General features: G+C 46.0%; 1 protein-coding gene across 1 annotated transcript in view; it reads left to right on the plus strand.

Annotated features, from left to right (window-relative positions):
- The window catches only part of LOC108097370 (allatostatin-A receptor), a 66885-nt gene that overhangs the window by 26919 nt on the left and 14231 nt on the right, over positions 1–25735 (plus strand). Inside the window, exon 2 of the mRNA XM_017199615.2 lies at positions 18921–19450. Within this exon, the coding sequence (XP_017055104.1) occupies positions 19117–19450 (334 nt within the window). The 5' untranslated portion in view covers positions 18921–19116. The remainder of the gene's footprint in view (positions 1–18920; positions 19451–25735) is intronic.

Genomic DNA, 25735 nt, shown 5'->3' on the forward strand with positions numbered 1-25735 from the left:
TGGTGACGTCCTGCGTTTTTGCCTTGGACACCAGACATTTTCCCCAGTGAAAAGATGGAAAAGAGGGGGCATGTAGCACACCACACAGGCGGTGGCATGGCCAGGGGGCGTGGCACCTGCTACTCCTCCGGCGTTGCCGCAGACAGCTGTCACTTAAATTCACTTCTCGGCTGACAACTGCGTCGAAGTGGCAACCTGCAGATCCTTTACAGTCGCAGGCTCCAACACCCCAGAAAATGGGGGCACTTGTTTTAGGAAGAGGTGCGTGGAGAATGCTAAAAGCTTTTCGCGTCGAATGAACGTTCGCGGGGCGATTTTTGCAGGAAAGTCAATATCAATATAACTAAAAGCTGATCAAAGTGGGGAAAGTTAAGAAAGGAAATTATACGGGAGGAAGTCAAGGTTGCCGTTCTGCGAAATGTTGTGTGTGGCGCAAATAGCAAATAAACAAGCTGCATAGAAGTTATTATCTGGCGAGGACCTACAACACTTGTTCTTCTGGGAATTCAGCAAGCCATTTTGCTTTGAAACACTCACAAATTGCCCCGCAATTCACAAATGGATGCTTCAGCTCTGCATTCGTACACACACTCGTATACTCGTACTCGAACTCGAACTCGTATTGTGGGACAAAACGATTGCACACATTTGCTGAATACTTGGCCACCCGCTTATTCGATTTTCCGATTTTCTCATTTCGTCTTAATTCCATCCTCTACTATTGGATCCGCCTGCATTGCGTGCGAATTCCAGTGAATTTTCGCATTAAATGCTGCACGTGCCCTCTTCATAAACGAAACAATTTAAATGGAAACTCTTCTACCCGAAAGAGATGGGGCTAGTTGGAAAGCGCCCTCACGAGATGGCACGATGCTGGACGAAAGAGACGGGGATAGAGCTTCATTTGGTGGCAGTGCCGCAAGATAAACTGACTGCACAATTGACAATCTCCGTCTGTCCACCCGCAGTTGCCTCGATAAGTTTCATGCGACGCGATAGTGCTAAAAACAGTCTGCCTCCTTGCCAAACAGGGCAAAGGGAGACGCACAGGCGACGGAAAGCAGTGAAAAGCTCCGCCGGGCTGCCAACTTGTCCATAAAAATAAATAAGTGGCCCGAACATATCAAATTATATGCATGCGACCCCGCCACCTTCAGTCCGCCGTAGCATTGCATTAAGGTTAATGCATCACCATCAATTTTTTAGTGCTTTATGTCTGGGACTCACCTGAATAATCAGCCAAACGACAGTCGTAGCCCACTAAAAGGGGGAAGCGATACCAATGGAAATGGCACTCCATTATTTATAGGTATTTACAACACTGAAGCTGAAAAACCAACAGAATATACACTTGTGCAACACTGAGTTGTGGGTCGTTCAGATCGCTCGAAGTTAATTGCTCGCTCGGAACTTCTGGTTGAGCAAAGTCAATCTCGGTCGCTGCTGTTCCTCCCCAAGCTGTTGCCCAGTGCAATTTCTTTTCCGAGCTCTGCCATCGATCAAATGGTAAAATGGCAAAATCGCCACATCCAGCCATTTCATCAGCCAGGGGACGCTGCTAGTTGTGTGAAGTTTTGGCTTCGGCCCCGGACATTAGTCAAAATGTTAACTAAATATGGCTTCAATTGTTTAACTGCTGCTGACAGCGGTTAGTCGGGGGAAAATGGTGAAAGGGGCAAGGAGCCTGTTTACTCATGATTGAGTTTTGCTGAAAAAGGGGAGCACGGAGCGTTTATAAATCATCGGATTAAAATATAAAAAAAGGGAAAACAGGGCCGGCGCGCATTTATTGGCATTAGACTCGAAGTTGTCGACGGCACGGCCAGCTCATTAATCTTAGTTAGCTGTCCGGCATCCTGGACACACTATACTCGCACAAATATACATACAACAAGGCGCAGGATACGTACATACTGTCAGCCCCTTCCGGCCAGAACCGCTTAACCCCCCATCATCTCGCCGGCAACTTTACACAGTTTTAATTCATTTTAATTTGTTGCCTGTTTATCTTTGTGACTGAGCTCCACACACCCTGCTCGAGGACCCTCCGCCTGCGTGTCCTTTACCCTTTAAGTTGGCTTAAGCAGCCGTAACCCCTTCGTCCGCCCCTTGAGTCGGGTCCCCAGTCCTTTTGCTCAGTGTAGGAGTTGAAGGAGGAGGTCACTCTGCAAACAACTCGCGAAGCGATTCGGATTCTGAGCACCCGGGGGAAAACCAAAATAGCAACAGTTGGAGGTGTTTTTTGGGAAAAGCCAGAGCTGGCCAAAGAACTACAGTGGAGAAATAATTGGTATTTGTGTTCGCGCCACGTGCTCCGCGCAGCCATCATCACCATCAATCAAACTATCGGAGTGGCCAGTCAATTGAAGCCGACCAAAGTCAGGGGACTCGCCAGCGGAATCGAAGGCAGAGTGCACAATTTTCTAGTTCATTCAACTCAATCATTTTAACGATGTGTTTTTCTGTGCTCCCCCACCTCCCTCCACCTCTTCGGCTTCGGATCATCTGTATTATCTGCATTAAAAATGTCTCAACTCTCTGGCCCAATTTTGTTTATTAACTCCGGATGGACTCGGACTGGGAATACTTTTATCACTAAATTGGCTGCCAAAATCGCCTCCCGTCTGGCCATATTTTTTGCTCGGTTTTTATACTTTTGGCAATTTTCCATTTGGGTTTTTGGGTCGCCTTTATTTTATTCGATTTTATTTTTGTTCATTTCCAGGGCTTATCATCTGTGTGGGGATAAGACAAAAAGACACAAGATTGTGGCGGAGGGATTTCCCAGGGGCAGGGGCTGCTGCAATTTTTTTTGTAATTATTTGTGGTCACAAAGCCACCAGTTTTCCTCCACCTCCCCTCCCCCCGTTCCCTCCCCCTTCCGCCGCCACCGTGGCACCAAAACAATCTCTCCCCTCGCCCCTCTCCGCTTTCCCCTCTCGCCAGCTCGCTCCTCCGATTCGCTTTTCCGACTTTCTCTGCACTGGCAATATAATTTCTATTTTTAAGACTGGTCCGCCTTTGTCTTTATGCCCGCCAAGATAAGCTATGGGATATCAGAGTGGGCATACTCATACACTACGAATGTTGCCGAGTCCTTGAACAGCAAATATTTGAATGGGAAATGTCAGTGGACAACCCTTCAGCAATTAGTTCAACTTACTGCCATAAATTGCAGATGAGTAATAGTATTAAATGGCAAGGCAATCATCTTGCATTCACTTCATTACACTTTAAGGAAATGAACGCAGAGCGCTCGTATTTTCTGCTTTCTGTTAGCACATTTTTCCAATTTTCGATTTTCACTAAACTTCGGTTTATCGGTTCGAGGTCATCGGGAGCGTCGAGTCCGGGGAAAAGTTCTGTTGACTTTTCTTATCCCCGCGTCATCGTTTGCGGGGCATTAGCGGCACATATGTATGCTCTCCACATGCGAGGCGCCTCCTCTCCTTTGTTTCTACTCGGGATTGGCAACTCGGGATTGGATTCGGAATTCGGGATTTGGGATTCGGGACTGGGCTCGGGTTGGGTGTTTGTGTTTTATGGTTATGTCCGCATATTCGAGGCCATAAAAACGGGCCGACAAACTTAACTAGAATAGAGAGATTGCCCTTTGTCGAGGCAATTTACATTCCATTCTCGCTTAGTTTGCTGCGACAAATTAAAGCAGGGGGCTCAGCCGATATTAATCCGACAGTCAATTCATATTCAATTGAAGCCCTTTTTCCCATCGATGGCGATGGCGATGGAAATGGCGATGGCTCATTTGCCTTTGGCCCGGATTTTCGCACTTCGCCGTATCTGTTGGATATCGCAGGGAGGGGTTAAAGGTTAAGGGGGGGGTAGTGATAACCCTGGGGGCGGCTCAACTCATTTGTTCGCACACACATACACCACGGACGCCCACTTGAGTGGCGTGGCTCAAGTGCCACTTGGAGTGAAAAAGGCGAATCGAAATGAAATGCGAATGCGAATGCGACCAGGGATGCCGACTTGGCTTATTCCGATGGAGCTAGCCGTTTTTCCACTACTTGGCATTACTGGCTTGGCATCACTGGCTGTGACACATACGGTCACTCCCACTCCCCTTTTGGCCACTTCCATCTCATCAGAGGAGTATGGGAACGGGTCGGCTTGATTATTCAAATATATATAGGGACGTTCCACTGATTCGATTAGTTCGGAGCACAGCCTCCATCGAAATGGCAGGGCATAAAAAATAGTGGAATTGGCGACGAAGGGTGTGATTTTCTGGGTTCCCTTCTTGCTTTTGTGATGACACAGGCAAGATTGGTTAACTTCGTGCCTTCAGGCAGAGCCATTAGGTCCAATATCTACCTGGGCAAGCAATGCAATTAAAATTTAGTTTTACCCAGGCCGAATATGCGAGTATTGGGATCTTAAAGCTCTGTTAATACTCACAGTAAGCAAACAGAAGCCGAACAACTTTTACAATATTCCAGCTGAAAGGGGAGGTGGAAGTGGCATAGAAACTTCAGTGTTTCCAAACTGCACGGAAAACACATTTTATTCTGCATTTATTATGCCAAAGTTGCGTCCCGTATTTTAAAGTGGATGTGGAATTGTTCAGAGAGCAAAAAAGGCTTCCCTGCAGCATCACTTTGTATCCTTTTAGTTTGTGGCAGTGTAAGAGCGTGTGCGGCATCTGCCACGCCCCTGCACTCTATCCTGTGGCCTTCATTATTGGCCTGCCGAAGTGAGAGGAGTCTCCTCGGACGTGCACTCATATCTCACAGCTGCCGCATTTTATTCTAATCATGAGGGTCCTGCCAGGCCAGGATATGGGCCAATTCGCAGGACGACGTGCGCCAGCCATTTGCCGGACATGGCCAGAACTCATTTTTAGGCCATTCCACGCATGTTGGCCTACAACTTTTCCATTGTGTCCGTTTTGGTTGAGTGGCTTTTGCGGATCTGGAGATCTGGGGATTGCACGTTATGAATTTTCCACATAATTACCAGCCACGCCCCGAAGTCGAAAAAAATAAGGATAAAAACATAAAGATACATTTTAAACAATAAAGATTAATGTGGGCTTTGAAAACCATTTGAGCCACATAAACCCAGCTAAATGTTTTACAAGCTTAAGATCTTAAGATCTACTACGAATTGTAGAAGCTGTTTCGTCCCTAAACGTGGGAGCAGCCAATTGGCATTTCATTTGCATCTGTTGATGGAAAATTGCGGTTGCACCATCCTCCCTTCATTTATTCTAATGAGTTCTGCAATCGTTGCCATGGCCACAAAATGCGGCCAAGATTATTACTGAATGCTACATGTGCGCACACTCGAATACCCGCAGAGGCAGAACATCGGTTAATTGTGGCTTAGTTTCTCCTGCCGTCTTCTGAGGCAACACCTACGCTTCGGCACACTTCACAACAATATTTGATAGGTATTATTGTGGCTCCTTTAAAGACGAAAGCCAGGGAGACAAACGAGACTTCCCGGCAGCGAAATCTCCCATGAGCTGCGAGGCTTTTGAGGCAAAGTTTCTGAAAAGTTTCTGCTGTCAATGCTTTTGGCATTATGCAGGTGCTACATAGATACAAATAAAAATAGGAAATGTGTTCAGTAAAGGTAAAGCTTAGATGCGAAGGATTAGTTATTTTAGGCTTGAATTCAAAGTGAACAAGAAAGCAATTTAAGCTCGAATGTACGACTTCAACAAGAATGAAAGTCTCCATTCTTTAAAGCCAAGACTATCGCTCACTTTCCCTTGGCCAATTCCAAAGAAAACTGCAATGACAACGAGCACAAATGGCTGTCATAACTGTCAATAAAAACATAAGCGAAAACAACATAAACAACAAGCTGCCAACAGCAAAAGCAGCAACAGCAAAGGCAGCAACAACAAAATACTTAAATAACAAACAATGGGCGGGCAAAGACAATACCGTCAACCATGTGCTATGGATAATAAAACTCATAAAAATCAAGCAACGAGCGAACAAAGCCAAGAAAAATGTTAACGATAATTTGCCCCGAGAAAACCGAGAAACCCGAGACCGAGAACGCGATAAACCAAAAGTAAGAATCCGAATTTTTATGCCGAAAATCATAAAAAAAATATTAAAGTCCCCGCTTAATTGTGATTTGTTTTTATCAGCGGGAATGCATTTACAAAACTTTATTGAACCTCAGTGAGAGGAGCCAAAGGCATATTGAATATGTTAAGTAGTACAAATCGCATTGCTAAACTCTAAACTCTAATTCCCCAGTTTTTGAGTAGTTTGATATTAATTTGATAATTGTTTTGCGTGTGCTCTTCTATTTGGTATTTATGGCAGTCCATTACCCATTCACCGCAGGCAAGTTGCTTCATTTTCCACCCCGCTTTTCGCATTTTCCAACAGTGCACTTTCAATTACGACGTGCAAGAGCTACGAGCAACTAAACGGAAATCAATTTTTCACCGAACTCATCAGCGATTCGCTAAATGTTTGATTGGCCTCGTTTATGAATAAATAAATAGCCGGTAATTGTGGAAAGCGTTCGATTTTTGATTGCAGATACGTTTCTCATTTGGATCCGTAATCAAGGATATTGCACCAAGGGTGGGTGCGTGGGTGAGTGCAAAACTAAACTCATTTTCCGGAGAACTTCATTGGATTTCTTTGTTGTCCCGGCTCATTTAACAAGGCCAAAACACGGGAATTAAGCCGCTCGAAGTGGAGAAAGGTGAAAAGGGGAAGGGAAAAGGGGAAATCCTGACTGAGACGAGGACAAAGCCAAGAGGCATTTTATGGTTATCCTGCCTCCTGTCGCAGAGGTGTAAAACTTTGAACACGAAATGACATGCCGATTAAATTAATGTCCCTAACTGCGCAGAAGGACGCGATGTTAGAAAGGGATGCAGCGAGAGATGAGGGGAGAAAGAGATGGCCGATGGACTGGTAGACAGGGACGGAGAGTGCTAATAAAGCGGCCCTGCGGCCCATGAAAAATATCATAAAAATTAACAGGAGCCAGCAGTTCAGCCCACGAATTCCCGATGACCCAGATTCATACTGAGCCAAATTCTGATTTCACTACATTAATTACAAAACTCTCGTCCTGAATATACCTATTATACATAAAATAATCATATCGAAAATGTCATATATTTGGTACAACATGTTCACATTTCTCAAATGCTTTTATAGTATTTTGATGACTTTAAGTAAATTAGTTTATTTGTAGACTTTTAGGAGATCTTTCCTCCTGAATTTCAAGTCGTAACCAGAGCCGCAGTCGACGGGGAACGACTTTGTATCCTTTGAACCCTTTGCAGCTATGTAAAATATTTCTGACGCAGTTTGCGGACATCTGACCAAAGGGGCCATTGACACCTGCGAGGAAAGCTGGGGGGGCGGCAGAGGCGGAGGGGGGAGCACAGACGCCACATGGTGGCATCATTAAGGGGGACACCAAGTGCACCATATAATGACGATAAATGACAAAAGCCGTCAAACAGAAGGCGGTGTAAGCAGATCCTTCCATTGAATCAAACCCCGCTGGTGTTTATCGGGAATTCAGCCAGCGACTAGCATATTTGATTATCGGTTTTGTTGGGTGTCAACTCCCAGATATTTTGCTGGGAGGCAAAGCCAGAAATCCCCCAAATAGAAATTTCAAAACAAATTACATTTGGCCCGGCCGCAGAAATTGCAATCAGCAGTGGAAACGCATGCAAAGTGGTGACCTTCCGCTTTCCACACTAGAAAACCACTGCGTTTTCGCCACGCTTTCCCAACAACTTTTCACGGGGACTTATGTTTCGGTAATCATGCCCTGTAATTGCCACGTTAAGACCTAAATTTAATTCACTGGAGTTTGATTTAAGGTTAAAGCCCGTTCCCATTCAGCGCTTAAATTACAACTTTATATTTATAAAATCCTTTTTGCGTTTTCACAAGTTCGCTTTGAGCGGAGGAGGCAGACGATAAATTCAATGCCAGGGTCAGAGCTTTTCAGCGCGGATTACGGAATATAAATAGACGGAGCGAAGGGAAAATGTGGCAGCTGGCATTCTTTGCACGGATGCCAATGCCGAATGTTAAAAATATTCCAAGATCCCCGGCGGGCGCACCCGCTTTGAATATAACTCATCACAGCCGTATTGGGATCTGGGTTCTGGCATCTGGGATCTGGCATCTGGGATCTGGGATCTGGCGAAAGTGGCGCATTAATTAAAAAGTCAGTTCGACGAATCAAGTGCGTATACATATTTGCTACACATGGAATGCAGGGTGCGTGTGGCTGAGGAATTCCCCAATCAAAACCGAGGCGGCGGACCCTCCTTGGATTGCGGATAAAGGAATTTTCCTAAATAAACTCGGCCACTTGGTCCGCGGGGAGCTGAACTTGTTGATAGCGAAGGACTTCTTTCTGGCAGGACAACAGCTGCTGCAGCTTCCAGCGGACCTTCCACATTATTTAATGAAGGCGCATGCAAAATTAAATACAAATACTAGGCGACTTCGAGTGCGAGTGCGACAAGTGAGTGGGAAAGTGGAAAAGCGGGAAAGTGGGGGAAGCTGTGAAAGGAAAGCCATTAGCAGGAAGGCAAAACGGAGTGGCAGGGCGTGGCGAGGAGTGGAGGCGGCAGGGGAAACCATTTAGTTGCTGCTTTAAATATGCAAATGGATACTCGAAAACTATTTTATTCACACACGCACACTCCGCACACTCAGTGCCACCCAGTTGGTCGAGAGACAACTCCTTGTTTTGCACACTCAGTGTGTGTTTTCTTTTCGGCATAGACCCGTCCTCAGCAGGCTCTTTAGTGTTATGTGCTGTTTACGAGGCTATAAAGAAGGGAAGGCGAGCCAAGAAAGGGCTGGGGAGTCCCTTCGGAAGAAAGGGGAAACCCCGAGCTGGGACGCCGAATTCGCAGTACCCTTCGTGAAGCACTCGCAATACTCAGATCTGGCTAACAGCATTGTGTGGATAGGCAAGACCACTTTGTAATGTTGCTGAAGCTGAAGCTGAAGCACCCAGAAAGAGGGAAATGCCTTCTGCCTGTCACTCCAAAGGCATTTGCACTGACACTGACCCACAAACAAGAAGCCCCTCCCGCGCCGACAGACAGTTTAAAAAGTAAAGGCACTGAAATCCCGTGCCGGGGCATTCCACATGGACACCAGCGACATCATCGACAAGCTGTGACCACCAGAAAGCCCCCCACTCCGCTCTCCAGCCCCCAACCTCCCACCTCCCACCTCCAACCTCAACTGAACCCGGCTCAAATCATGTCAACTTAGGCCATCTATGCGAGGACTTTAGTACCCTGGAGAAGGGTATATCGGCATGGCCTACTGCGAAGTTTGGTTCGAGGATTCAAAGCACGAACGAAAAACTGTTAGATAGAAATATAAATATAAATATTCGTGACGTTGTTTTGATTGGACTTCCCCACCTACGAGTGTAATCTATCCTTGATGCACTGCATCCCAACACCAGAGAAAGCCATAAGAAAGTAAAACGAAGTGCAGGCGAACCTGCAAGGAACCCAGTGCCAATCAAAGTTCACTGTTTACCATCAAGGGACCTATTAGCCGAGGTATTTTGGTGTTCGTTTCCGGCCGGCAACCCTGCTGTTGTCCTGTAATCCTTTGGCCTACACCCCTTGGCGTGGACTGGGCCTCCTCCAGACGCATGTTTGCACAGGAAACGGAAAACGGAAAGCGGAAACTGCTCTGTCCTGTCTGCCCGGGGATGTTACTTCAGCTATTTGGGGGTCGGATATCGGCAACTGGCAACTTGGATTGGGGAACTGGGAATGGGGAATGGGGATTGGGGAACTGGGAAGGGGGAAGGGGGAAGGGGGAAGGGGGAACTGAGGGTCGGTGTCGGACATTTGCGCTCCACTTGAGTCCCATTCAAGCAGCGGAAATTATTTGCCTTCCCATTCGCCTGGCCAAAGGTCGCGAAATCTTTTTGATTTCTACGCTTCAAGATGAGATTTCTTCCCTTTCAATATTTGCGCTGCTCCCTGGGATTTGGGGTTTCCCCAGCTGTTTATGCTAATGGATAAATGCGTTCAAGTCCGCTGGTTTTTTAATTTCCCAATGCCGACTTCTTTGTGCACAGTTCACAAAGGCGCTGAATGCACCTGTGATTGCTGGCTGGAAAATGTAATCATCATTATTCAATCAAAAGCATACAAAGCTTTCCTTGTATTTATTTCTTGATCTGTAAAAACAGCGAAGTTCAATGTGTGCTTTAGGTTCTTTTCAATGAAAATGTTGACCATATACTCCTATAAATCAGCAATTATTGAGTCTGTGCTATGCGCTCCAAATTATTAAGTTTTTCTTTTCGTTTCTTTGATGTTGGCTCTTGTAATTTGCCCTAAAATGAACTGCTTTTTTATACTGGCGTAAGAAATATATCTATCTGTTCGAATTTCGCTTTAAGTTTGCGCTTTAGCTAACAATTTGACCAGAGTAAATAAGGACATTTGTTTGTCTTTGTTTTTTGTTTGTTTTCTGTATGTCTTGTGGGTAAAAAACAGGAGCACAAGGTGCACAGCCGAGTGTACAGCCCATGAGCAGTAGAGGCTGATGTACAAGTCCAATTGATATATGCAAATTTCGGCAATTTGAAGGCATGCAATAAGTGGGAAGCAAGTCTGGCTTATTAAGACGCTTTTGACGAAAACAATGGTTGCGAAATTGTTGGCACTTCTGTAATTTTCCTACGAAAGAAGGCGGGAATTGAGCCGCTAGTCATTAGACATATGTATCGTGTATATATGTAAGTATCTCTCAGTCGGGCCAGACATATACTCGTATATATATATATATACATATGTATATAACATGTAGCTCGAATATTCACGTTGGTGGCCATTTGGCCTAGACCAGAGGGGCGGATCGACTTTGGCCCATTTTACCTTGCTCGCTTATTGAAATTGAAAACAAACACTCGGCACAGTGGGTCCGAAAAGTAGTGAGCCAATAACAGCCACATTTTTCGAGCTTTCCAGGGCCTTTGCACTTCCTTTTAGTTTTCCCTTCAGCTGCATGCCATTTCCAATTAGTTCGTTTGGGCATCAAAAGTATTAATTACATATTGAATTTAATAATTTGAAGTAATTATTTTTCTGTGATTACTTACTTGCTCATCAAGTGATATCTACATTGTTTCCTTGCTTGAGCCACTGTTCTGGGTTCGGTTAGGCCAAAAATAAAGAACAAACCTGTGTGTCAGTGATAGGGAAAGTGGGGCTCACTCGGGGCGGCCTTTTAAGGGGATTTTCCGAGGCGGGGGTTGTCGAGAAAAGAACGCCCCTGGCCGACTTTTGACTTGTGTTTTTGCAGCTGCTCAACGTGGGCGTGTGTAGGTGTAGCCACCCACCACCCACTGCCCACTTCCCACCACCCACTTCCCATTAACCCCTAGCCAGCCACCATCTCAAATTTCCCCATTTCTTAGTGCGCTGGAAAATTTATACGCGTTGACAAGTTGAGCGCAAGGTCCACGAACTTCCAAAGGTGATGCCACACTTGGAGAAAATCCAGGCTACTTTTAGAACAATAAAACATCTTTGGTGGCGGATAAAAGAATACTTGGGAAATTCAGTTTTGCGGCTTTGTTTATTGGGCACTGAAAACACAATTGTCAATGCTTAAATTAGAGATATTTCAGTCAGTGCGAAGTGTATTTAATTGATGATATAACTATGTATGTGTACACACACACAAATGCAAAACCATCGAAACTTGAGGAATGCCAAAAAAAAGTTGGGCTGCATACTTTAAATATTCAAAAGCGGGTTGTCCTGATTTGACACTATCACATAAATAAAACTGAGGATTTGTGCGAAAAACTTTTGGGTCACCCGAAAAAGTTGCGACCACTCATATTTAACCCCTTCAACTTCATCAGAAGTTCAATCAGCATTATTGGACATCGCATAGTTGGGCAGCAGTTACCCTGTTTTCCACTTTCCACTTTCCCTTCCCCCTCTTATGGTCCGTTTTCCCCGCCTTTCGATTCCTTTTTATTTCCATAATGTGCGCCTGAACTCAGGAACTAATGTCGTATGCGTAATGTTAATATGCATGGAACTGCAAAGTTTTGAAGCCGCTAAGTATTCGTTGGTAGGGAAAGTGGAGTGGGGCAGAATGACCTGAAAATGGGGAAATGAGGAGGTAAAAGGGTTTACAGCTCAGGGGAAAAGGCAAAAGGGGCGAAGGGGAGGCACTGAAAGTAAAACTTTCGCATTTTGTGGGCGACATCAATGTGGCCACAAAAGGGCGTGGTCCACAGCGAGGGACCAAGCTAAAGCCCTACACTGCTCCTACGTAAGATCGATAACATCAATTAAATGTTTTGAGAATTAAAGTCAGAGTGTTGGCCTCCCGTTGATTGTTGTTTTCGCTGCCCATTTGCTGAGGAGGAAGTGCTTCCAATCCAAACAGGAAACCGCATCGCCCATCGCCATCTTTCTTTCCGACGTTTAGTTGTCATTTGATTTGTAACATTTAAGTGGGCATCCACAAAAAACTTGCCTCGCAGTCTCCACTCAATCCCCAAACATTTCCCCGCGTCCCGCAGTTTCCCCTCAACAGGTAGCCGCAAACTGCCAGCAGACGAAACTTTTCCGTCTTTCCCTCTTCTGAGTTGTCCGGCAAAGTTTTCCGTGTTTTCCGTGTTTTCCTCGTCTCCGCCGCAATTGATTGAGTGTTGAGAATGTCATCCGACGTTTAACTGCAGGTCAACAGAAATTGTGCTTCGATATTGGACATCCTCCCCGATGTCACCTTTTGGTCACTGACAGATGACAAGCCAATTTGGAGGCAAACGAGTACCGATTCTAAATTACATTAAGTACTCTGCGACGCGTATATAAATAACAAAATTAAGCAATTACACTAGGGGTAATCTTCTTTAAGGGCAGACATCCAATTCTCTTCACTTCCCATCGCCTAAATTTGTTTGCTTTCCAACCTTTTCCCGACGAGTGTAATTGCCTTGTGACTTTTGCCATTATCGGAAAGTTAATTTGCCAATTTCTAGTCACTGCACCTGCCCCGAAAAAATAAACAATAGAGGGACAGTGTCAAAAGATACATCTCAGTTGTGATGGCGTTTCGCAATCAAAACTCTATGCACGATTTCGCTTTTTGAGCACATTTCGCCCTCGCCTTTTATATTTGTTTGACCATTTTATCCGCACATCTCGTGGTCCATTGTTGGGGCAAAAGGAAAACGCCGCAGAGCAGGGAACAAAGCGAAGGAAAATTAAAATGCAGGCCAAAACCCTAGCTGCATGTGGTGACATGGCTGTCAGGACATGGCCCTGGGATCCCGAGCACCGCATAAAGATAGAAATTCAGGACTCCTCAGCAGGGAAATAAAGGTAAAGGTGAAGAGCAGAAAAGCAGAAAAGCACGAAAACGAGAAGCAAGTTTGTACTGCATTCGGAGGAGCCTTTCTTTGAGCATTTCTATACTGAGCAGACTTCACTTGACTCACTTTACGATTACAACTTTTGGGCACAGACAGATCAGCCATCTTTAAGTATCGACTTATCGAATTGCAACCCGTTGAGGTGCACCCAATAAATGACCACCGCCATTCAATACTGACATATAAAAATCGAACTAAAAGTTGGAATATTGAAAAGGTTTAAAAGGCGACCGATAAGTAAAAAAGGATAAATATGCGAGTGTGTGGGATAAGAACCAAACCAAGACGACCACCGCATCCATTCATCCTGGCATTCACGCACGACCGAGCACACACGACAACCCTGAAACCCGAGGGCATGGCAACCCTAGCGAAAGCTTGATTTTTCCATTCTGTTTGCCAGTGACTTTTCCCCATAGCCTCGCCGGCAAAAGGGCACGTTTTCGCTTTTCTCTTTTCCGGAACGCGTAATTTTCCAGATACAGAACTACAAAAAAGATAAATAAGGGAAATGAATTACATTAAGAGGCATTATTGACCTTTCCTCGACATCTCTGCTCTGTCTGATTAGGTTTGATACAGCTAAAGGTGGGAATTTATTGTAAGTTGTACCGGTAATACCGATCTCTAATCGCGGATTATGATTTCGTGGTAGAACTCACGTCCATATCCCACCATACGTTAAAGGTGAGAATCATCGGATAACTTTTAGGGCTTCGACGACTCTTAATCATAACAATTAGGCAAAGTGCTCTGCAAGTTTGTGCACTTTTATGGGGACTATTGCCCATGGTGGCTGCGGCGCATATGGCTGGCATTGTGAATGGACTCGACCACTCGAACCCCGCTTTTCCGCTCGTTTTCCCCGCTTTCCCCGCTCTCTCCACTTCCCCCACTTCCCCATTTGCATGCGAGCAAGTGTGCTTTTGGTCGGTGGGTGTTTGTGCTGCGCTTAAACCAATTAGGAAATTACTTGTGTAAAGTGTTTGCCACAACAGCAGTAAAACAAATACGAGTCGGAACTTTTGCCTTATCCACCGGGAACACGACGACGAAATGCCGGCCATCTCGGGACTAAAACCCCCGGGCTTAAAGTTCAGCCAGCGATCGTTAGCCGCGCTGGCTTCGAGCGTCCTTCCGCTCCGTTGTGAGTTCGTCTCCCCAAATCCAAAATCAATGGAAATGCTTCAAACTTTCCACCGCTTGAGAACGCAAACTATAAAAATACACGAGTTATATAGTAAGCCTCCGAGTCTCCAACTACTGAGCGTAATCGCTCGCCTGGCCGCAGGCACTTTAACGTTTTAAATGGCCAAATAATTAGGCCAATTAAAGCAGTTGCCAGAGTGGCAGCGGGTTGAGGCCAAGTAATCGAAGATATGCTGATAGTAAGCTTCGCTTTAAAGCAAGAAAGTGACAGGAAACTCACGATTGACTCTTATTTTTCATTGCAGCACTTCGTGGAGCACATTCAGCTCATCGCATTCAAGCAGAATTTCAGCAATTCCCGCTCGTTATTATTCAACCCCCTCCGCGTTTTTCACTGCCCCATTTTTATTAATCAGTCTGCTCCGCCAAGTTCTCCTCGAAATTCAACAAGCAGTGTAACTCTAGCCAGCGTAACTCAAATTAAAGTTCGCCTTTAAAGACGAAGACGGAAAGCAAAACCCAAACCCAAACCCAAACCGAAACCAAGAGCCAGCGACCAACGACCGCTGGGAATTTGTTGCCATAGCCGGGGCAGATTAAGTTTTTTAATTAATTCTCGTAGCATGTGCGGTGGTTTCTGGTTCTCCGACGGGTTCGGTTCGGTTCGGGTTGTAGTTGCCTTTCCAGTCAATTAGTTTACAAATCCGCGTTGACACATATTTGATTAAAACTTGTGCGAAAATGCAGGGCGAAATGAGGATGAGTGCCGTGAAAAATGATTTTTTGTGTGTCGATTTCGTGACATTTAATTATGGAAAACATTGGCGAGGCAAAGCGCATAATCTCTTTGATCGGACCGATATTATACATTAACTTTCTGCCTGTGCACGAGCCCCGTCGAATTGTTCTACTATTTTAATGAATTCAGCGGTTGCATATTGCAGCTATCACAGCGCAGGACTTTAATTTGTAATTACATTTTTGTGGCTTTTGCGTTGACCATTTCGCTGCAATTTGATTAAAGCATCCTTTTTGCGGGCGGAGGGCGGGCGAGTGGTGCAGCCTCCCGCCCCCCAAATTAAAAGCGGGCAAACGAAAGATATCAAGCATACGCCACGTGGCGCACCCCGTTCCCCTGCGATTGCCCCGCCTCCTCCTGCTCTTTCAGAGCCATGCAAATAGCTCAATGACAAGCATATTTAATTTACACACACTGCACTGCACAGGCGCTGAAAATCGTTTGGGGCGGGGCAAGGAGAACGCTTTCGATATGGCAAATGGCATGCGGCAGGATCCCACATGTCAATGAAAGAAGCACCTTCCGGCGTTTGGGGGAACTAACTGGAAGTTACGCTAATAGGAATTCGCTTCATTCCCAGCTGTTAATTCAATGCGTTGGCTGTCATATTTCCAGTTCGAGGATGTCACTGCCACGAGCCATTTATGTGTGGGTGGTGCATCCCACATGGCACATCGCACATCCCACATCCCACATCCCACATCTCATATATTAAAATCCCATGTTTGATACGCCTCCGCGGACCAACCACATTAACCGAGCAAAGCAAACAGAAGGCTGCGATTCATTTGCGTGGCTCACACGCCGCAGTGTCTCAGAGCCACGAGTTCTTTTTTTATGGCCTTACTTTTTAGCCTGGCCCACTTCATCCACTTCTTTCAGAGAGTTGATTAATTATTAATATTTAATTTGAAGCAGATGGTTCCCTGCTCGGCTTATAATTTAATGATGATGTTATTGTTTTGCTGCCTGCCTTCGGATGTGTTTGCTTGGCTGGCTTTTATGGTTCGCACTCGGCCATAAAACCGCCGTCGGATTGAACGCCGCAAATATGTGTTTGCCACACGAGCGGTAAGCCCGCTGTCTTCCAACTCAAATAAATGGAATAAATGGTATAAATGGAATAATCGCCAGCCCGCAAATAATTGACTAAAACTGACATTGATTTGCGGACGTGGGAAGCTGCATTTCCACTGCTCAATTCCATTGTTCGTCATTTCAAAGCCCATTGTACCGAGTGCTGTAAGCGCAGATAACGCTGCGTATACGTAATCTCAGCAGGCGAACAACTGATTGCCTGACCGCCCACGGAAACGCACAAGGGAAAAAATCTTTTCGACCACTTCATCCCCACATTATAGTTATTAAATAATTACATAGTAATTAATTGTTAACGGTAGTTAATCATTTTTTTCTTAGCAAATTATCAATTTTATTACATCACCTCAGTTAATTTAAAATTATTTTCTAAATTGATGTAGAATTTTTTCCTTGTGTTGCGACTGCACTTTGGCCAGATTTATGCCGAACATGGGCTGTCATGAATCGACTGAAAAAGGATAATTGGGCTCCCGATTTCAATACGGCGACAGTTATTGATAAAGCGACGACATTAACAGCCGATGGGCGAAAATTGAATCAAGTGCAATTAGTAGCCGAGCTGCCATTCAGCTTTTAAAAGTTGCCCAGGTCAATTACGTAATGCTTTCAATCTGCACACAAAATCCTTTCAAAGCTGAACCGCTTATTCTGGTGTTTTCCGTTCTGCTCCTTTCTGCACAACTTTCATGGGGATCCACACCCTCGAGCGACATCTCCACATAAATAGACACTTTCGCTCGCGAAACTAGCAAATTCAATTTCATGCCCGCTTGCCCTCGTGACGCCGCCGGAAAAGCCGGGAGGAGCGGGGAAAACCCACGGCCACTTAATCCATAAACAGTTTGCCGCAAAGCGAAATTTATCCGGAAAGCCGTAAATCAAAACAGCTTAAAACGTTCAACATAAATCGTGAAGTTCGTGGAGTTTAGAAAACGGAGGCCATTAAATCACGTACTCGAGCACATCTCTCCCCGTCGGCGAATGAGTAACAATATCTGCGATAAGCAGAGACAACCAGTTCATAATTATTGCCCGATTCAATTAAAGGCACTGCGGAAATGATTCACACAATCGCCGGCAGTTTGTGACAAGAATCGAGCCAGTGGCCTGATATCATCCGCATAATTTACAGATGACAATTTACTGGATGGCCTGTCTGTGGCACAATCGCATTCATATGATCAGCTTGACGGCGTCAGTTATTTTTATTCATGTCCTCCCCCATCGACTTTCCCTTCAATTGAATCCCCAGGAATGGAGTGTTCCCAGAGGGTTTTCGGTTGAAAAAGTAGCTTTTCACTTGCGACTAAAAATATTGATAAATTCCGTTTAAAGAAGACTGGGCTGATCAGGAAATCAGAAGTAGTTTTAACCAAACTCTGCGGAGGCCCTTGAAATATTCTTCCAGGCGCTCTGGCATTTGAAAAGTTTCTTGGTATTCCGCCAGCGGATCGCCGCCTTCGTGCGCACTCAATTATGCCGCGTCCTTCGCCAACGCCGTCGTCATCGTTTGTCAATCCCCCAGCTCCGCTCCCCCAATCTACCCCGCATCCATCCCCAGCCACCCGCTCCACGACATGTCGTTTTTTGTATTTTTTGCGTTACTCGCCTAATAATATGTTAATTGACAGCTTAAGCCAACTGTCAGCGAAGGGTGCGTGCCGTTTCAGACACGACATGACAGCACATATGTCTCCTCGATTAGTGCGGTGTATCTGTTGGCTCCTTCCCCTCCGCTAGAGTGTAATGGCGTTGGAGGGCATTCGAAAGAAATGGTAAATGGGAAATGGGAAATGGTAAATGGGAAATGGCAAAAAAAGCAAGCAAAAGCGTGTTAACAAGTGCTATTCCCGGCGGGCGGGCGGCTAATTGATGCAGCGCACGTGGCGTATACGCAACAAACGCTCCAGGATTTCGGCATCGATGTTTTTTGCTCAGCTATGCAAATGTGATGAATGGCTGCCAAGGTCCACTCTCCCCACGTGGCTTCCGCATTATGGAATTAAATTAATTTTGCATAATTTCTACATGGCCATCCAGATGGTGGTCCATTGAACAGTGGCAATGAAATAGCGATTACTTTTGTACGGCTACCAATCAAATATGTAATGTGGGTCCTCGGACAGGGGGAATGCCATCTGAAACTGATTAATATATTCGCAATTATTTTCATTACATACGTATACCTTTTTCATACGCCTCAGTCGCCATTGCGAATAAATTGGTCCACTGTGCAGCGAATTTCATTTTCGTTATTGGAGCGAAACAAAAAGAAACTTATTCCGGCGCCCACACATCGACGGCCTTGAGTGTCCATCTATTTTGTGACGGGGCTGTGCGGATGTGTATCTACGTATCTACGTATCTATGTATCTGCGTATCTACGCATCTGCATCTGCCAGTCCATAGCTAAAATATTTATTGCGGCACTTCAATTTGTCTCTTCCAGGGCGGCATAACTCACGACATGCAAATCTCGGGCTGGGCGCGGCCGCTTCCCCCAATTTGCAATGCCAAGCACTAGAGGGAGCCAATTAGGAAGCCCACTGCCGCAGCCACAGCCACAGCCACTGACAGATACCCGAGGTATTTGAGGTATTCCGGATACAGATTGATAACAATAACAACTAACGAACCCGGACGAGATGGCCGGCCCTCCGCCAGCGGCGGCCCTTCTGCTGGCCGTGCTAATTAGCAGCTGGCCAAAGGCCTCTTTGGGCGCCACTGGGAACGGCAGCACTGCAGCAGCAGTTGCCAACAGCAGCGGCAACAACTTCGCCTTCACCGCGGACCACTCGGACCACTCGGACCACCTGGATCACCCGGACCACCCGGACCACGCGGACCACAGTGCCAACGACTCCATGGAGTACGACGCGGAGAGCGTGGCCCTGGAGCGCATCGTGTCCACCATTGTCCCGGTCTTCTTCGGCATCATCGGCTTCGCCGGGCTCCTCGGCAACGGACTGGTCATCCTGGGTGAGTACTCACCGTAATTCCCTTCGAAACAAACCTATCCCCGATTCCTAAATTAAATTTCTAGCTGCGAATTATTGTTTATGTTTAAGGGAAGCCGGGAGAACGGAACGGTTAACTATCGCGTGCTCAAGCTGTAATCATTTGTTTATAGGTGAAAGCGATTTCCCCCGGAGTGTAGGGCCGCCCATTGGCGTCCTCCATAAAAGCGGATTCGCATCCGAGGAGCTTTCATTAGCGACCTCTGGCAAATTATGCGTAATAATTGCAAATGAAGCTGCAAGGGACGAGTGGTGCTGGTGGTGTTCCTGGAGCTGCTGGTGGCGGTGGTGGATGGCCATAAAAACATAAAAACGGCTGCAGGAGCTGCGCATTCAGGCGAAAGCTAATTGATTTTTTATGTCCTATTAAGGGACGGCGAATTGCGGGAGGTGTGAGGCTGGGATCGTTAAGATTGCAATTCGCGAGTATTGCAGAAATTTAATAGGCCAGCAAAAGCAAACAACCTCGTTCGGTACAGTGCGTTTGCTTGGGTTCGAGTTTAATTAACCGGAAAGGTTTAACTTTAAGACGGGCGTATAAATCTCAAAGAACCCATAGAATCGAAAAACAATACAGTTTCCGAAGCAAAACTGATTCTAGTGGCTCTGCTCCGATTGAATTGTGTGCTTCCGAGTCCCAAAAAGTAGCCAATGGAGGAGCGTCGGGGGGCGAAGGCATCAGGATCAGGACAAAGGAATCCCACCTCAAACACTTGACTGCACGTGTGTGTGCCAGTGGGTGTGCAAGTGTGTGTGCTAGTGTGTGCCAGTGTGCTTTATCACCCACACAGCAGACCAAATCTCAACAGGCAAACTTATTTTGCATGCAATCTTTTTTGCTTTCGCACTCGCTTTGTTTCCTCCTCGTGGCAACCTTGGTCTCAAATTCTCAGAGGCCATCTTGCCCCACCTGAAATGTGTGTGTGCAGGTGTCGGCCACACCCACCTCCCACCTTCCACCGGAAAGACAAGACAACAACAAAGCAGGAAAACATGCTCAAACCGCCCGGAAAAAAAGCTAAAAATAAGAAGGCAGCAGGAAAAAACTGCAGAAAAGACGCCTGCTGCAAGTGTGGCGCTAAAACCAAACCCAAACCCAAACCCAAACCCCTGACGTCGAGCACTAAGAACACAGTGCTGGCACCATCCGCCTCTTGAGTGCCGGCCTCCGTGCAGCCTCTTCTCGAGCTCAGACTCGCCATAAAAGTGAACACATAAAGCCTGCAGCACGAGTAGTGGCGGTCGAAGATTCAATTAAAATTAAATTTAATCAATTTTTAATCTGATTTCAAAGTGTTTGTTAAAGGGTTCCTAAAGGAAATGCCTTCGATCTTTCTTAATTTGAATCGCTGTACCTCTAATTCTTAATCACTTCAGTTTTGCGAACCGAACCGGAGTCTCATCTCTCCTGCTGAGATACAAATACATATCCGATGGCTCTTGAGTCCCGGTTTTCCCGGAACAAACGAGGGGGTCAAGCTGCAGGCCTGCTACTCTTGCTATTCTCCCCACTCAGCGCTGTCAGGCCGAGGAAACTTTTGCTAAACTCGCCATCCAAGTGGCATCCAATTGCCCAGGACAGCCGCCTACGGTTTCCCGGCATCGTCCTCGACTTTCCCCGGGATGCCGGGATGCCGGGATGCTGCCGTACTGCTGGAAAAGCCACTTTGTCAGCAGTGTTGGCGGCATTATGATAAATGATTTGTAAATGAACGTGTGGATTTTATGGCAAATTGCGAGGGCGAAAATAAGGGGCCCACCGAGTGGGAGAACATCTAGTGCCTAGTTTGTTCAGTGCTGCAAGGACACTTGGGTTCAAGGTGGAGCCACCCCTTCAAGGATATCCCACGCGTATCGGGAACAGATTCCTCTGCCAGGACATTACTTTATGTCGTTTCAGCTTGCAACTAAGCCGAAGCCGGAAAAACGACTTCATCGAAGTATCAGCTCAAGATTGCAACGTGGGAACGTGAAAACGTTTATCTATGGCTTATGGAGAGATAATTTGTCAAAATGCCACTGCACTGGGCCAGTGCAAAAAAGGCAGCTGGCCATCGGCATTATTACCCCATTAACCATGTGGGATATATATTCGAGTACGAATAGAGAGCTGCATTCCACGGCGAACAACTCAATTTCCGCAGCCAAACAGACCCGACACATTGATAGATGAAGACCCTTCGCTTCGCCCTGTTCAACTTGGATTTATTTAATTTCAGCGATGAGGCATTCCCCTGCACTCAAGCGAATCGATTCTGTTTTCCCGAAAGGCTTAGTCTGCAGGAGCAACAAACGAAGGGCTTTCGAAACGCACAGTCCTGTGCTCCTAATTAGAATTTGTGTGCCCAAGAACGAGAATTGGCGACGCATTGTCACTTCAATTTGCATTAGCCCTCGTCAGAGCGTCGGATCAATTCGAAGGCTTTTCTGCTTTTCTGCTGGGTCTTCTCTGCCGGAGTTATTCCAGCCGAGTGCCGAATATATATATCCATATCCATATCCCCCGGTATCCCCAGACGGGGGCGCAAATTCTGTTATAAAATTGTAATTGCCCAGACGGACAGGAGCGTGAACGTGACTCAGTCCCCCGAGCGAAATCCCGTCCTCTGCTTCCCATTGGGAGGCGGCTTCGTTCGCAGGAAGGCATGTCCAACTACATCTGAAGGCGTTGTTGGAGCACTTGCTGGAAAAACAGAGCGATTTGCTTTCTTCACAAAGGGATAACTCTATTCAGATCCACAACCTGAACCGAAATTATCTGCGTGCTTTGATCGAGCAATCTAACTTATCCCATGGAGGGCATGACTGAAACCACCAACAGAAGGACCTGCACTACAGGGTAGTTACTAGTTGAAATCCCACCGAGCTTGGTCCCAGTTTTTTCTGTTTTCCTGGCGGGGCTGGCAAATTTGATTTGGCCCCAAACCCAAAACATGTTTCTGGTTCGATACAGCTCCCCTCCTTTGTTTCTCCCCGCTGCCTTTTCGGTTGGCTCGGTTGGTTCGGACAGATGGAACCGCAAAATCAACTTAAGTGAAGGCGTAATACAATTTCGGGGGACCCAAATAACTACTGGGGAAAAGGGCTGCAGCGGGATAGATCGGTAGATGATTACTTCGGGGCAAGTTTTATCCACCTGCATTCCTGCATCCTGCAAAACTGCGAAGGCCACAAACCGTTTGCACCTTCGCCATTGTTGCCTTGGTTTTTCACCAGCAAATGCATTTACTCGTTGTTTGCATTCTGAAAAAGTCTTTCAGCAACATATAGATTAATTCGCTTGTGCATAACTGAGTCCTTTGCATGCAGTTCGCAGTACGAGTGAACACACTTCGAACACTCTATTACCGAAGAATGCCGGACACTTCACCTTTCAGACTAAGCCTCAGTCTTTGAGGGCTTTCGGGCTGCCCTGGCAACCGCACTGGAGAACCAACTGAAGGATGTTGCAGTCTGCACGTAGCTGCAATTTAAGGAAACACATGCCAGTACTTCTGTGCTGTGCCGCCCCGTAAAAACGTACGCACAAAAGTATGCAATGAAGGCGGCATTTAAGCAGCATATGGTGGTGCGTGTGTGTGTGTGCGTGCGTATGTCCCTTTGCGAGTGTGCATGTGTGCGTTGGGCAAATTTACACAAATCCACAAGGCGTACGAATTTATTATCCAGCGTTGATAGTGATAAAATTTATAACCAGCATTGAGTACAGCGCCTAAAAGCGGCCAGTACGGTACACACACAAACAGAACCGCACACGCACACACACACAGCACACAACACACAGCACACAGACACAGACAGACAAACAATGCCCAAGTGGGCCACCCACACACCCACACATCCGCACAGGGGCACTTGTGTGTGGGCAAGTGGACGCTCCGTCCTGCTCAGTCACTGTATCTGTCTGTCTCCCTCCCTCCGCTCCTCCGCCCCTCCGCCGTGCATTCGTCATATTTATGCTTTTTTATGGGCCATGTACAATTTTATTGTTTTACTTTTCAATGCAATGTCTGCCAGGGCCTATCGCACACACACACTGACACAGACACAGACACACACACGCGCACTCGAATGCGAGTGGGTGTGTTTTTAACACAGCCGTGGTGAACCACATAAAACCATATCGGAAATATATCGCAACATAAAAGAGCAGAACTTATGTGAAACAACCGAACTTACAATTGTATTGAATTTGAAAAAGGCTCGGCTATCAAATAAATAAATACCCCTCAAAAGAACACTGTACACTTGACCGCAGCTGTAGTTCGGCAGAAGGGGGGATACCAACTGAATACCAGCACACATGTGAGCCACTGGACCATTCCGCCTGGCGAATTGGGGCTAAAAAACAGGTATAAAATGCCAGACAACCGTTGTTCTCTGCTTTTCCTGAACATCGCGAATCTCAAGTCCCCGATTTCTCGGTAAGAATATATCGAGGTATTTAACCACTGACTTCGCATTTCTAATCAAGCGAACAAATGTCTTTTCAATGTATTTCAATTTAAATTTCAATGTGTTGACCGCACAGTAACCTTGAAAAAAGTGATATGTGTTCTTTTCGGATTCAGTGAGGCACACATTAAATGCTGAGCACTTGTGAATAAAGTAAATATACGGAGTGTTGTTCTCTCCCCTTTTACCACCTTTATTAGCCCTTGCCATATGGCCAGGTGGTCAGTTGTCGCCAGGCCCACTTTTATGGTACATCCTCAGACGTCCTTGGGCCTTTCGGTCCCGTCAAGTAGCGTGGATTTTGTATCCATCCACCGACTGATGCAAATCGCATCGCCAAACCAACAATGCAGCGACGCCAGAATTAAATGAGATTATGGAAGACCCGCTTTCTTCTCCGACTGATTGATTCACATTGGCTTGGCAATGATAAAACCGCCCCCCGACTTTGATTTCCAATTCGATGCCATTGTCGTCAATGCAAAGGCTAAACTGGCATTGTTGAGCAGGAGTTTCTATCCTTTCGTCTCAGAACATTTGCCACACACAATAAGCGTGCGTGTGTGGAGGTATCTTAATCCGAATACACACATAGAATCAATCAAAAGCTGCAGCTGCTTTTGGCTTAAATAAGTCCGGGCACACATTTCAGCCCGGAGAATAATCAATTGGAGATTAAAATATTTGAGTGATTGATGTGTGGGTATTTTGCTACTGACATTTGCCGCAAAGGTGTTTAATTAAAAAACCTTAAGCTTGTCTAAACAAAAACTAATTGCTGGTTTCGGGAAGCATCTGAGTTTGCAACACATTCAACCGGATGCCAACGGCTGCTCAATTCGGTTCTAATTTATACGAGTTGAATTTGTTCGAATTATAAGTGTTTCGGACGTGATGGTGCACATAAAATATATTTAAACAAAACATCGATTACTCTGTTTCAGGCATCAGTTTAAACAACTCCGAAGTTTTCTGAATTAGTGCTCATCATGTATACATAGAATACATTTGGGTTACAGCCAACGAGAGCCATCAATCCACTCCCCCTTAGTCAAATTTTTTCCGGAAAACGTTCTCTTCCTCTTTGATTTATCCGAGATTTCCCCCGCTCCCGCTGTCCGCTCGCCCGGCATTAAATATGTATTTGTATAGGCTGGCAAATGATGCAAATAACAGAAGGGAAAACAAAACAGAAATAATGAAGGCTGGACACCGCCGGTTTCAGGAGTCCCAAGATCGCAGGCGGACCCACAAATGGGCCAAGAAAAGGACAATGGACAACGGACAATGGACAACGGACAACGGACAACGGACAACGAACAACGGACAACGGACAACGGGCAATGGACAACGAAGGAGGGCCGTGTCCGGTCCTGAAACCGGATATTCATGTGCCAAAACAGGATGTCTTTCTGTCTGTGCTGTGCATTAAAATTTAAATTAATTGCCGAATTCAGGGGACTGTACTTCGGTGTTTTCCCATGGCAACAACTGCAAGCACGGCCGAGATACTCCTGCATATCCTGCGCCCAGGAGCCATCATTTATGCACTTAATGGTCCTAGCCAAAGCCAAAGGAAGGGCTTAGGCCCACACACCCCGCACCCCGCACTCAGCCGCCTTTAATTGGATCATAAAACAAAGGCCTCCGAATTCTAAGCCTGCAAATTTTGATTGGGAATAAATTGTAATGCCATTAAGGGCATGTCTCTCGTAACGAGTCGAGTAAAAATAATCAGCCAGGGCGACTTCATTACGCCGAACAATGGGCTTAAAGCTCGCCAATTACTCCG

Source organism: Drosophila ficusphila, unplaced genomic scaffold (assembly GCF_018152265.1).
Source record: "Drosophila ficusphila isolate 14025-0441.05 unplaced genomic scaffold, ASM1815226v1 contig_198, whole genome shotgun sequence".
NCBI classification, from domain to species: Eukaryota; Metazoa; Arthropoda; class Insecta; order Diptera; family Drosophilidae; genus Drosophila; species Drosophila ficusphila.